Below are 13,401 nucleotides of genomic sequence, written 5' to 3'. Positions count from 1 at the left end.
AAACATGGTCTTGCTACATTTATTTGTACGATTTATAATGATAAATTGAGAAAAAAGCATAAAAATATAGCAGGTGACATTTTTGAGCCATCCTACTGTCATTTCGCTAAGATTTTTTTTATAGAGATTAGATTTAATTTATATCGATGCAATAGTTTAATTTATTTTATCATGTTTATTTAATCGAAAAATGAATACACATTCTCATAAAAACATAAAATATACTCAAATATTAACATTTATTAGTGAAATTCAAGGGTTCATTATAGGTAAGCAAAAAATAATAAATTCCTATTATGGACCCCTTCCTTTTGAGCTGTCAAAAGCATTTGAAGCGAGGTAAACAATGTGCATTTAGTTTGAAGTGGATTTGTCACACCGGAAATATGGGAAAAGTGGACAAATCAAAGCGCTACTCGGAGCATGACATTACCCAATGTCTTTCCGAGATCAAAAACCGGGTTCCTCTGAAAACGGCTTGCCGGAAGTACAACATTCCGCGCTCAACGATCAAGTTCCGGCTGAGCTCAGTATGGTCCGGGAAGACAACGAAGGGCCCTCACACAGTGCTGACCGCCGCTGAAGAAACGGAGATCGTAAACTGGATTTCCCGGATGGCCCGGAAGGGTTTCCCGCTCACGAAAGAACGGCCGGTCACGACGGTTCAGACGTTCCTTGCGTCCAAAACCGATGAAAGCTGGTAATCATGCTGCATATTTTTATTCGTTTTCTGTTATTGAAAAAAAAAGTTTTTTTTTGCAGGGTACAAATGGTACCGCGGGTTTCCCCCCGGCATCCGGAAATCTCAGTGCCGAAGCCGGAAAAAGTGTCGTCCGCTGCGGCAACGGTCGATCCGGACGACATCCGCAGATGGCTTAGGATGGTAGGAGCGAATCTTAAGGAGAAGGGGTATGCGGAGATCCTGAAAGATCCATCCCGTTTGTTCAATGGCGATGAGTTTGGGCTCGTTTTGGATCCGGATACGAAGGCGGTACTGGTGCCGAAAAAGACCAAAAATGTATCGCCGTTCTGAATTCGTACTCTGCGACCAGACAAGCAGTTCCTCCATGCGTCATATTGCCCTACAAATGGATCCCAGCAGAAGTGGCAAAAAGTTTTCCGGCGGAGTGGGGATTGACCAAGGAAGCGTTCTTGGGGTACATCAAAAAGGTTTTTCATCCTTTCTTGGTTCAAGAGAACATCCAGCTTCCTGTCATTTTTTTTGTGGACGGTCATAAGAGCCACACTGCTTTCGAGACGGTGGAAGAGTGCATAAAGCTTGGCATCATCTTGGTGTGTCTTTATGCCAACTGCACGCACATAATCCAGCCTGCAGACGTTGCCATTTATCGCGGGTTGAAGGCCGGATGAACAAAGCAAGTGCGGATTTGAGCTCGCTATCCAGGTAGAAATTAAAATGTTTAAATTTGTCCAATCGTTATTTATGTTGTTCTTTTATTGCGGGTATCAGGATTAATTATCATTCCACTGCAATCGTATCCCGCCGTTGCGGAAATCGCAGAGGTCCCTTAGTAGGCTCAATTGTTGGCTGGCTCGATCGACATGCTTCATTTCATATCTGAATAAGTCACGTGGTTGCAACAAATCTGAAATAAGCAGAGCATGCTCGGAAAGCCATGCTGGTTTTTGGTATCCTGAAATGACACGTGGTCGTGAAATGCATTGCGCTGATCAAAGTGCGCTTTATAGTCGCAGCCAACTTACAGTTCAGAACAGACCGCCGCACTTAGCGCAGTAGCCAGACTGACGCTCTCTAGAACCGCAGAATGTTTAATTATCTTGCCAAGGATAATAACATTTCAGGAAAGACCGTCCGTCTCCAAGATTTCGGCGGATTTTGCGAAGGCAATTGACTGCTCGTTCAAGCCGAATTCGCAATAAACGGATTCCGAGCTTGCGGCCTGTATCCCTTCGACGAAACGGCTATCGATTTCTCAAAGTGCATTGCTGGGAAAAAGAACAAGCCGAAATCTGGTGATTCAGTAACTTGTCCGCCGCCCGTTTCGGACACTGTTCCCGTACCACGTGATCTGTTGAAGGAATTCGTTGATAAGATCAACCCATCGCAAGCCGCGTTGTACCGTGCAGTTGAACCTGATTTCTACGATGAAGATGCCGAGAAAATCGTGTGTTCGCTGTACAAGAACGTGGCATGAATGATGCAGCGGATTCAGACGATGACGAGGAGGACGTACGTGGACAGAGCAGATGACTACTTCATGAAAGAAGAGTTCTTGGATTAGTTAATTTAAGCTAAAGTGATAGTTTATATCGATATCTAATTTCAAATAATTTCTTTACAGTTTTGGTGAAATCGCGAAAGAGGACAACGCAAGCTACGGAGACGGTAGCGAGACCGACGGGGAAGACCTCAGCCACGCACCTGGCAACGGCCGCGACTATGGTCTCGGCGACGACGCTGACGTAGCTGCCTACAAGGACTTCGACGATGGCTCCGATGATGGCCCCGGTGATGGCCTCGGTTACACCGCAGACGTTGCTGCCTGCGATGACTTCGGCGATGGCTCCGGTGATGGCCTCGGTGACGACATTGCTGCTTGCAATGGCTCTGGCGTTGACTTCGGCGATGGCCCCGGCGACGAAGCTGGCGAAGCAGATGGTGACGCACAGCGCCAAGAAGTGGATGAAAAGCACACACGACTGGATGCGTACCTACAGGACCATCTGCAAGAATTGTGTGACCCATCGGAATTAGAAAACATCGAGAATATGGACCAAGCTCAAGATCAAAGCATTTTGAGTTTTTTGAGCGAGCCTAGTACGCCCAAGAAGAAAACCAACCGGAAGTACAAAAAGCCCAAAAGCCCCCCTGTGTTGACCTCACGCAAGCGCGTTGAGCTTCATCACAAGATCCCGGAAGAAAAAAGCAGAAAAGGAGCAGCTGAAGGAACAGAAACGGACAGACAAAGCCAAGCTCGCCGAGGAAAAGAATTCTTATAATAATTACATTTCTTTTACATGATAAGTGGTATGGCCTAATGCTCTTCATCTTTGTTGTATTTTTCGTTTTATTATTAACTGATCACATTTACTTATTTGCTTCAAATTGTTTTACATTATTGCATTGAATTGAATACATTTGGGTAAAAAAAGAAAAAAATCACTTTAACAACTAATCCTAACTTAAAACTAAAAAAATAAGTTCATTGAAATATTCAAAATCACTAGAACGGGAATGGAATCAAGGAATGAAGGCAGCGAGAGTAACCTTTACATAAGGCATTCTGAACTTTCCGGAAAGCCCGCGATGGCGTTAGAGTGACAACTCCGGGACCGGTTCTGGGGTTCCATGTACCGGGATGGCGCACGTGACTTTTCGGTGGAATCGAATCGAGTTTGTGCCCAGGAAGTATTCAGCCGTCCCAAGAGGCAGACCATCCTGCAAGGCGTCATCCGATAGGTGGCAAGGTGACCATTTCCTTGAACAAGTCAATCATCAAGAAATGATTATTCCATTGTACAACCAGTAGTAGTAGTAGCTCTAAATAGTTAATTCCTCCTCCCCCTCCCAATTCTCAGTCAGAAATCGGCGCCGCTGACGTGGACACTTCATGGGAGAAAAGTTGGCAATTGTCCACCCGCCATACAAAAGTGACTCCCCTACCCTGGAATTCGATGCTTTTCCAATATACTCTGCGAACACATTGACCAAAAGCTTTATTTAGTATATTATTACAAAACAAGTATTCTTAACCTTTAGTAAGCTGACGGCTTGGCGGCGGTAGTCACTGCCTGGGAGTTCTCCTCGCGGATGCCGTCCTCCTCGGTGGCGGCGCTGTTTTTGACAAACTTGCCATCTTTGGAGTAGATTCCAGCTCCGCTGCAGTAGATCTTGAAGTTTTCCTTGATTTATTCTAGCCCAGATCGTTAATTCCCTTCTTGTAGGTCTTGGTGAAGGTCTTCGTTTTGCTCACGTGCCAGCATTGTCGGTAAAAAGCTCGTCTCTTTGTCCAACCAGGCGACCATGGGCAATCCGGACAGCAGCTCTGATGCGTTCAGCTAATTCCGGCACAGCTGCAACTTCCGCCAGGACATATATTTAAGAAAGTGACCAAATTGAGTGTGCACCGCAACTTTTCAGTTCCTTTTGGGGTCCGCAACTGGCAAAACTCCCGGTACCGGTACATGGAACCCCGGGGGAAGGCGGGAGTGCGGTTTAATCGAACGTAATCAAACCAACCTGTGCCGGGGTACGACTCAGCATTCCCAAGAAGCAAACCCACCTGGAAGGTGTCGCCCGTTCATTTTCAAATTCCCCACTGTCCGGAATCCGGTGCTTAAACAAAATCCTCTACGAACACGACCAAAATCCATATATTTTATGTATTTTCACGTCATACACATCACGCTTCTCCTTGGTGTGGATTCCAGTTGATTGTTGATTTTTGTACGATGGTTGTACGCCTTCTGAACTGCGCGGGCCACGTTCAGCGCCACACAGAACGGATGCCTGGGACCGATACAAATCGACCTTTCGCAGAACCTTGAGCGTCTTGCGGGGCAGCTTCTTGATGTGTCAACGGATAATCATCCCCCTGAAGCTCGTTATGTTTCAACACGAACACGCCACCGGCACGGGCTGTTCGAGGTGTTCTTTAACCTAGTTGACCTTGCCCGAATGAATCTGCTGAAAAAGTAATTCAATTTAGATTTATTATAAGAATCAGAACCAATTCCAACTTACGACTCACTCCGCTGCTGCAACTGCGTCTCCAATCTGTCGATGCTGTCCATCTGGGGTACATCCGTTCCTTCACCTTCAGCACGAGATGCTTCGGCTTGGGTGCCTGGCGATTCTTGCAGCTGTCGGCTGATGCGACGTAGCTGCTCGTACTCTTCTTTGATTCCTCGATAAACGTTAAATACGGTGCCGGATTGGAACATCTGTTTGCTCCTTCTCCGCCAACTTGCTCAATCGATGCTAATCCGCCGGCTTAGTTTTTCCAGGGACTCAGCAGTGTCATGAAGGCGAACGACGGCTCTAGAAATAAGGGACCCACCTGAAGACTGGTTACCGCAAAATACTTACAGCAAATTATTTTAATAGAGTAAAACTTACCATTTCCAGCATTTTCTAATATTTATGACAAAATACACCGGCAAACTGAGGTGCGGAATAAAAACAAAAACAAAATTTGCGCGCGCACACAAGCACAAAGGCGAATTGAAAAAACGCAGTGCTGCCAAGCAAATCTTCTAGACGGGGGGCAAGCCGATGCGGTACATCGCGGTTCGCACGGTTCACAGCTCATAAGTCATACTTTTTTGAAAAATTTGTTCGGAGTGTTTAGTCTTTAATTAGTCTATGCTGGAGGTGTTGTATGCTCTGCAACTCTTTGCCGCTGATTCAACGGCAATGGCTGCAGATTTGGAACCACTCGAGTAGATCCTGCTCCTGGTGACGCCAAAGCAGGAAAATCCACGTCCGTGTATGCTGGTGGTGTTTTGCGACGATTTGGTTGGTGCCTCGTCGTCGCTTGCTGCCGAATTTTTACAAACTCAGCACGTTTTGGGCAGCTTCGATTCTTGGTAGAATGGTCACCGCCGCAATTGAAGCATTTAGCTTCGATGTTCTCGTTGATTGTTTCGCAAGCTTGAGTTTTGTGCTCACCTCCGCAGGTTGCACAACGACTCTTGATGAAACAGTTCCTTCCACCATGTCCAAACTGCAAACAGTTCGAACACTGTGTCACGTCACGGTGCACTGAACGCTAACGTTCCCAAGTCACGATGATGTTGAAAATTGCCCGAACTGCTTTCAGCTCAGACGGCGTTGTTGATCCTCTCTCGAGATGAACCAGGTACAGTTGATCACGATACTTGATGTCCTTGTTGTGTCTCGTCATCTTAAAGACTTTGATCACGTTCAACTTCAGAGTTTTGAGCTCTTCTTTCAGCACACTCACATCCATGTCGTACAGGCCTCGGAGGACCTGTTTCATGGGGCGTTTACCTGGATCGTCATGGCTGTAGTATTCAATCTTTGTGTTGTTCAGAAAATCCCGAACGTAGTTGTAATCTTTTCTGGTAGGTAGCAGAATTTTGAGTCCATCAGCACACAAGCGAAAGGAAGCTCGTAAAGCACCAGATTTGATAAACCCGGTCAGCCACTTTCGCACCGAATCCGATGACGATGTTTTCACAAAAATGGGTGGCAACTTTTCCCGTCGTTCAAATTCTTCCTTCTCGCTCACGTCCACAGGGAGGGTAGCAAACTGGTTTCCAGACGAATTTTGAGCGTCCTTGCTCAAACTGTTTGGCTTTGCAGGTAGCGCTTCAGCATTCTGTAGCTTCTTCAAATCTGCCGATCCTGCTGGCGACCGCCTCTTTTTCTTGCCCTGAGGCATTTTTGCACTTTTTAAGCACTTTTCAGGAGCTAAAATCCAGGCGTACCTCACTGAATGATGGTCCACAAAGGAATGAAAGAAGCGACAATTGATCGACAAAGCTTCGAAACGCCCGGAGCGTTTGAAGAACGAACTGAAGGAAATCAATTCCTAAACCCAGACTGATTAGATATGTTTGTTCCTAACTCACATGTTGAGTTAATTGATGATTGATTTGATTGATATTTTCTTTATCATTAACTTTTTATAACCATACATAGTTTAGCTCGGTGAGTAAAGAATAAAAACATTGTAACAAACTAAAATGAGTTATATTTTTTTCATACAAAATTGATATATTTGGGCAAACAATATGCTGTTCCAAGCAACGACGACTATTGGAAGATGATTCTTATCCCATGAAGTTAAACTAGCTTCCCGCTCACTTGACTGGATCAAATAAAGACAGCTTATACTGCCCTTTAACTCAAGTCCATGGGGTGAATCGTGACAATATTTTAAAGCACATACTAAATTTTAAAGGGTTCTCATATTTTAATATGTTTTATGAAAAACCAAAAATTTTATTTTAAATTGTGATCAAAAACTTGACAAAATACCCCATGTATACGAATTCGCTCGTTGTGTCTCGATTTACTCTAGCTTTTGTTCGTTTCGTTTCAGTATTCGTTTTAGTATTTGTTTTATTCTAAACATGTTTCATTTCATGAGGAAAAATATGCTTTTCCTATTATGGACCCGGGTCCACTATAGGAAAAGAGGGTCCATAATAGGCCATTTGAAAAAAAATATTCATCTTTGGATTGTTAAGCATAAAAGCAATTAATCCATCCAACCTACAGTAATTAATGATCATAAAAGCATGTTTTTTCATAATGTTATGAACCAGGTATCGAAATAATGATTTTAATAACGAAAATTTACGAAAAATGCTTGTCGCGTCTACTAGGGTGTCCACTATTGGTTAACATACCCTATCAAATATTATTCCAGTTAGTTAATACTATCTAGAAATTTTTCATCTTCTGATAAATTGAACTTGAAATCCTCGTTAATTTTGGTTAAATTTCCATGAAAACATGATTATTTAAAAACTATTTTTTTAATTTTAATTATTATTTGAGTGCAGTACTCAAATTAATGCATCCAAGCTTCTACAAAATACATTGAAAAATATCTAAACTCAATGTTTTAATTAACTCAAACCCAAATTCATGGGGAAAGCGATTTCATTCTTACATTCTCATCAAAACCAATGGCCCCCACTTTTGGTTAGTACCGTGCAAGTAAGGTTGGTGGAAATAAAAGCAACCGCAAGGTAAAGTGAAAAATTTGAATAACTTTCCAATCACTTTTGCATGCTGCTTCCTTTGATTTCTGAACCCGCTCTCTTTTTTTTTCATGAAACGCCACTTACAGTTCCATCGAGGTAGGAGGAAAAAAAGGACAGGTGAAAGTCAATTTTAGCACGGAAAATATGGACTTTGTTGGCGGGTTTTGGGGCGGATGTTACGGGGTGTGCATTCTAAATGGATTCAACGCGACTCGCAATAAATAAAATCAGTACGTGAGCGGGGTGGTAATGGAATAGACTTGTGAGGGGTGTTTTTAACGTGGTTAATGAAAAAGTTTAGCTGATCCAACCAACTGTACTTTATTTGCGTACTTGTTTCGAAACAACTTTGGTTTTTACTCAAAAACTAATTATTTTTGCACCATTTCTGCTTACTGGTCAAAGTACTCCTCATTCGAGTACGAGTACGTATCATCTTCCTCAAGCTCTTGCTCATCGGGAACCCTCTCTGTCGTCACCACCCGATCCTCAATCCTCCCTTTGGAGCACCCCGTCGATCCCTCCTGTATGATGATCGTCTTGGGCGCTTTATAGCTGGGATACTTGGTCATCGAGATGCTCGGCTGGAACGGGTTCGTATAGTCCGGATTCACGTTGTTCCGCGTCGGGGTCGGAAAAGTGGTCCTCGTCGGCCTCACCGTCGTCGTCGTCGAAGTTGTCGTGCTGGCAACACTTCTGGTCGTGAGTGGCCTCGTCACCTTGCTCCGTTGAAGTGCGCTGTTGGCGAGGAAGGCGTTCACTCCGGCACTGTACACTCCGTAGGCTGGGGGTCGATCCCGCGTTCGGAACACTTCCAGCACCTCCTCGACGTGGACCTCGCCCGGGGCTTGCGGTGGACGCGTTCGCAGGTACTTTCGGTAGTCGGATTCCAACGGATGGGAGGACACTAGGGCCGCGGCGACCAGAACGGTTAGAACGGTGAACCGGAGCGCCATTTTCGGGACGGATCGGGAGAGTAACTGAGCTTTGCGTGATGTTTACGCAAAGAATGATGATCGTTGGCGATGGCTTATCACGCGTGTCTACGCGAATTTGACCTTGCAAATGGCGCGTGTCTTCATTTAGACGCAGATTAGGGGGGTTTCAAACATTACTAAACTTACTGAAATATTATTTTCTTCAGTATTATGGTACACATCTAAAAAAAAGTTTAAATGAGGAAGGTGTTTTATTGGTGTTTGTCATATTTCTTCCTTTTGTATTTTTTTCTAAATATATTTAAATTGCATTTAAATAACATTAACAAATTCAAATGATACTATCAAATTAGCAAGAATCCCGATTTTCATCAGAATCGGCACCTACAAAAAGTTAAAAAAATGAAAAATCATCATTTTCAAACTGTGATATTCTCAGATCGTCGATGTCGTGCTAATTTATTGAACGTGCATTTTTGGCCAAATTGAGATACGAACGCCATTTTGAGCATCTCACAATGTCTCACATTTGACCTTCACAGATCCCTAAAATTAGATTCCAGTCCTGAGATATTCAATAAAACCGAAAAAACTCAATCCGAAAAAAGTTTCAATCTTGTCGTGCAATCTTGACTCATCCTGAAAATTGATGTGACAACTGGCCAAAACGATTTCAGGTTAGAACGCGTTTGACACACGTACAAGCCCGACTACCGTAAACATTTGTAATGATAACTCGGCAACCAAATTCAACTAAACCTCAGGACAAAGCTCGGAATGGTCAACCAAACAAAACGTGTTCGTTATTGTTTACATTGCGTGCTCTTTTTTGTTTTTGTTAATCAAGGTCAAACACTAAAACTCGTTTTTCTCGGAACGTCAAAAAGCGACGTGTGACAAGTTAGCATGACAGCGTTGAGATGTGCTTCAAATAGAAATATTTTTCATAGTTTGTGGAAAATATAGTTTACATAAAAATTAGTTATTTGGAGTTCGCAAACTTTTGATAGGAATTTCGGACACTATTTTTTTGCTATCTTTTTCAAAAAATATTTTGTAACTTTTTTTCTTCAGTAGATTTACTCAATTCTTTTCCCAACTTTGAATTAATCAGCTGTTGAAAGTGGATTGAAATGAACCTTAAATTATTTATTCGTAAAAATAACAAAAAAAATAAAATTTCGAAAAAGTTTAGGGTAAAATTCCATTCAAAGCAGTTTTAAACATTTATTGATCATAATTCCAGAAAGTTATTCAACATTGCAAAAACGAGTTCAAACATGCTAAATTTGAATTTGCATATGATTTTTTTTGTTTGTTGATAAGACGACTCCAATTTTGAAGTTATATGAATTTTGGTTACAATCAGAAAAAATGTGTTCAAATTAAATTTTTCCGTCAAATGTGCATTAGTTTAGGTTGCTGATATAGCCTTTGAGAAAAAAAACAATGTATATATTTTGTTTTGGTGTTTTTAAAACACTTAAAAAGTAAGATTAATTCTGCGTTTATAAACAGCGTCTGTGCTCTTCGAGTGTGCGAGTGTGATGGTGTGTTTCCTAACCTTGTTGCCAGATTCAGAGATCTGCATAGTACAACATATTTAGTTAACTAAGTTTATAAGTTTTTTTCGGAAAATTACACCTAAATATCGACTCAGAATCGAAAACTGAACAAATGTCTGTGTGTATGTGTGTGTGTATGTATGTCTGTGACCAACAAACTAGCTCACGTTTCTCGGCACTGGCTGAACCGATTTGACCCGAACTTGTTACATTCGACTTGGTTTAGGGTCCCATAGATCGAGTTTTATACAGATTGAAGTTTCGATAAGTAGTTCAAAAGTTATGTATAAAAAGGTGTTTTCACACATATCCGGATCTCACTTAAATGTATGTAAACTATGTCCGGATCCATCATCCCACCCATCGTTTGTTAGTTTATCAAAAAACCTTTCCAACGAGTTCAAAACATTGAAGATCTGGCAACCCTGTATCGAGATATGCCCACATAAGTGATATTAATGTACTTTTTTGAAGCTGGATCTCATTTAAATGTATGTAAACTATGTCTGGATCCACCATCCGACCCATCGTTTGTTAGGTTATCAAAAGACATTTCCAACGAGTCCAAAACATTGACGATCTGGCAACACTGTCTCGAGGTATGACCACTTAAGTGATATTTATGTACTTTTGTATTCCGGATCTAAAAAATAGGTGAAATTTTTGTACAATTCCATCATATCAGCCATTGTTGGTTATAGGTGAGGAAGGCTCCAACCACATGGGTGGATTAAGTTAGTTTTTCATTTTGAACTGAATTCGAAGCACGAATAAAAAAAATTCACATTTTGTATGAAGTTTTTTATACTTAAAATTCCTGTAAATATGGAGATTTTTTCAAATTATTTTTCAAAAACGAATGTAATTAATATTATACAAACTTGTTTTACCTTCTACTAGTGGAAAATTCCAAATAATCTGAAAATGCATTTCGTTTTTCGATTTGAAATCATGTTCATTGAGAAAATCATGACACTTTGAGAATATATATAAGATGCTATTCAACAACATTTTCTTAATCATAATTAACTAACTTTGCACTTTAAATTTATGTTGTTCTAGAACATACCTAAGTTGTAAAACTCCAGAAAACTTATTAGCGACAAACAACAAAAAATAAATTTTTGTATGAAAATCCTTTTTTTCACTAATTTCAGCCTCATGTATCAATCGGTTAATATAAAAAAAAATCGCTCGAAATTTGCACACATGCTTAAAATAACTGATTTTCGCTTGTGGAGCAGGGGGTCATTCTTCTGGGCACCCTAATGCCTCAGTGAGCTCACTATGATAACTAATTTACGCTTCATTTTTCAGAAAGCTAAAATTTCTTGTCGAAATATAAAATAAATGCTTTTGATCATCGATGCAACACAAATAGAATTAACAATCAAGATGGTGTCATTCACTCGATGCATTGACTGTCAATTATCTATGAAACGGATTGACAAACAACTTGCAGATAAGTATTTTCAAATAAATGCTATCTTAACACGTATCTTAATCAAGATTCAAATAATTTTCTGGAGCAAACATGTCTGAAATTGTTAAGAAAGGATTCCAAAATTCTAATTTATGCAACTAGTTTCGAAATGATGATGAGGTTGATTCCAATGAGGCCTTGCCAAGTTTAATAAATAACACGAGAGCTTGAGTTTACTCTGAGAAAGTGTTCCTAGTCCAATTGAGTGATTTGATTCATGACTTCATTTGTGAAAACCCAGATCCCCGTCAGTGCCCGTCCATTGTACACATTCAATCAAGCTCAATGCCTGAGAGAAGATAGTATGTTCTTCGGACAGCGTTTTGCGATTCGCTACATTCTTCTGCATTTATTTGAGTGTATAAAACATACCACAGTTAAGTGATGTGAAAACGTTTGTTTACAATCAAAGAAAAACAAGTGAGTGCAAGTTTTATAAATGTTAGTGTAAATGTCACTTACTTTGTAAAACTACTATTTACTGGTTAAATCAAATATCTTCATTGCTATGTTTTGAAAAAATGTCAAAATCACCAGTCTTAAAAATGCCTTTGTTTCACTGCAGTTCGGCCAGTCCGTCACAATGCTCAAACTTTACATCGTTGGAGTGACATTTGCACTGACGGTGGTGCTGGTGCATCTGGCTTCGACGGCCGGATCCTCTACCGATCAGGCCTTACTACAATCCACAACACCGTGGGATGTTGACGATCGTTGCACGCTGTGCAACAAGGCCTGTCCAAAGGATCATGTTTTCGCGGAAGGAAAATGTCGCAAACCGAGGGTGAAGAAAAACGGGAGGCCAGTGAAATTTAAATGAATTTAGATTTTAGAATAAAGGAGTAGTTTAATGTAGACAATGAACCAATAAATAATTGTACAGATGGTGGACTGTTTGCTTTACATCTGTATCCAAAAGTAATCGTAGATTGTTGCTGATTTCTGTGATTTCTTTCAGATTTTCATCATCGACATGCTAAACATTCAAACCGCGTTCAAAATGGATTGCATCACATTGATGATGAGATGATGACATTAATCTTTCAACCCTGCAAAGTGAACATGGAATCTACGACCCCTGAATCGGTGCTGGAAACCGTGAAATCCTTTGAAGTTGTAACCCGTTGCATGTTTTGCGCCAAAACGTGCACAAATGGAAGGGTTAGGGTTGGCGGCAGATGCCGTTTAACTCATAAACCAATACTAAAAGTAATTAAGATGTAATGAAAGCGAAATAATGGGTATTTCTAATGTAGTATATAGCAAAATGAGTAAATTATTTTAATATAACGTTTATTTCATTAATCTCAGATCAAACACTTCTTCTGCAGAATTCTGTTATATATTTATAAGAGATAACAAAAATGACTTTTTGGTGGACATTCAAGGGTTTGTTCCGGTGGGCATACTGAGCCCAAATCCCAAATATGAGCTTGATTGGAAGTAACAGCTGGCTCACAGCTCAGCTAAATTCAGCTACTTCTATGGATTACTTTAAGAGATAAGAAGATGCCACATTTGTTTATTGTTATTAGTGCACTCTAACAGACCTGTTACACGGAAAAAAAAGTTCCCAAAATCGTGAACAAGCGTTCATGAAAATGGGAACCTCGAACAAAGTGTTCAAATTCCATGGTACGATTTTTAAAAACGTACCATGAAATTTGAACACTTTGTTCGAGGTTCCCATTTT

The 13,401-nt window shown here is 40.9% G+C and overlaps 1 protein-coding gene and 1 long non-coding RNA gene across 2 annotated transcripts; one reads left to right on the top strand and one right to left on the bottom strand.

Annotated features, from left to right (window-relative positions):
- Positions 1-8,022: 8,022 nt before the first annotated feature.
- Positions 8,023-8,775, bottom strand: LOC120421373 (uncharacterized). The gene has a single exon (XM_039584603.2). The coding sequence runs from the start codon at positions 8,676-8,678 to the stop codon at positions 8,115-8,117; it is 564 nt and encodes a 187-aa protein (XP_039440537.1). The 5' UTR covers positions 8,679-8,775; the 3' UTR covers positions 8,023-8,114.
- A 3,088-nt stretch (positions 8,776-11,863) lies between these two features.
- LOC128092430 (uncharacterized) lies at positions 11,864-12,630 on the top strand. The gene is made up of 2 exons (XR_008211767.1): positions 11,864-12,128; positions 12,274-12,630. It is a non-coding gene; the product is annotated as an uncharacterized LOC128092430 (long non-coding RNA).
- The last annotated feature ends 771 nt before the right edge of the window (positions 12,631-13,401 follow it).

This window comes from Culex pipiens, chromosome 1 (assembly GCF_016801865.2).
Source record: "Culex pipiens pallens isolate TS chromosome 1, TS_CPP_V2, whole genome shotgun sequence".
NCBI classification, from domain to species: domain Eukaryota; kingdom Metazoa; phylum Arthropoda; class Insecta; order Diptera; family Culicidae; genus Culex; species Culex pipiens.
Note: the sequence above shows the minus strand (reverse complement) of the source record. Positions and strands in the feature narration are given on the sequence as shown.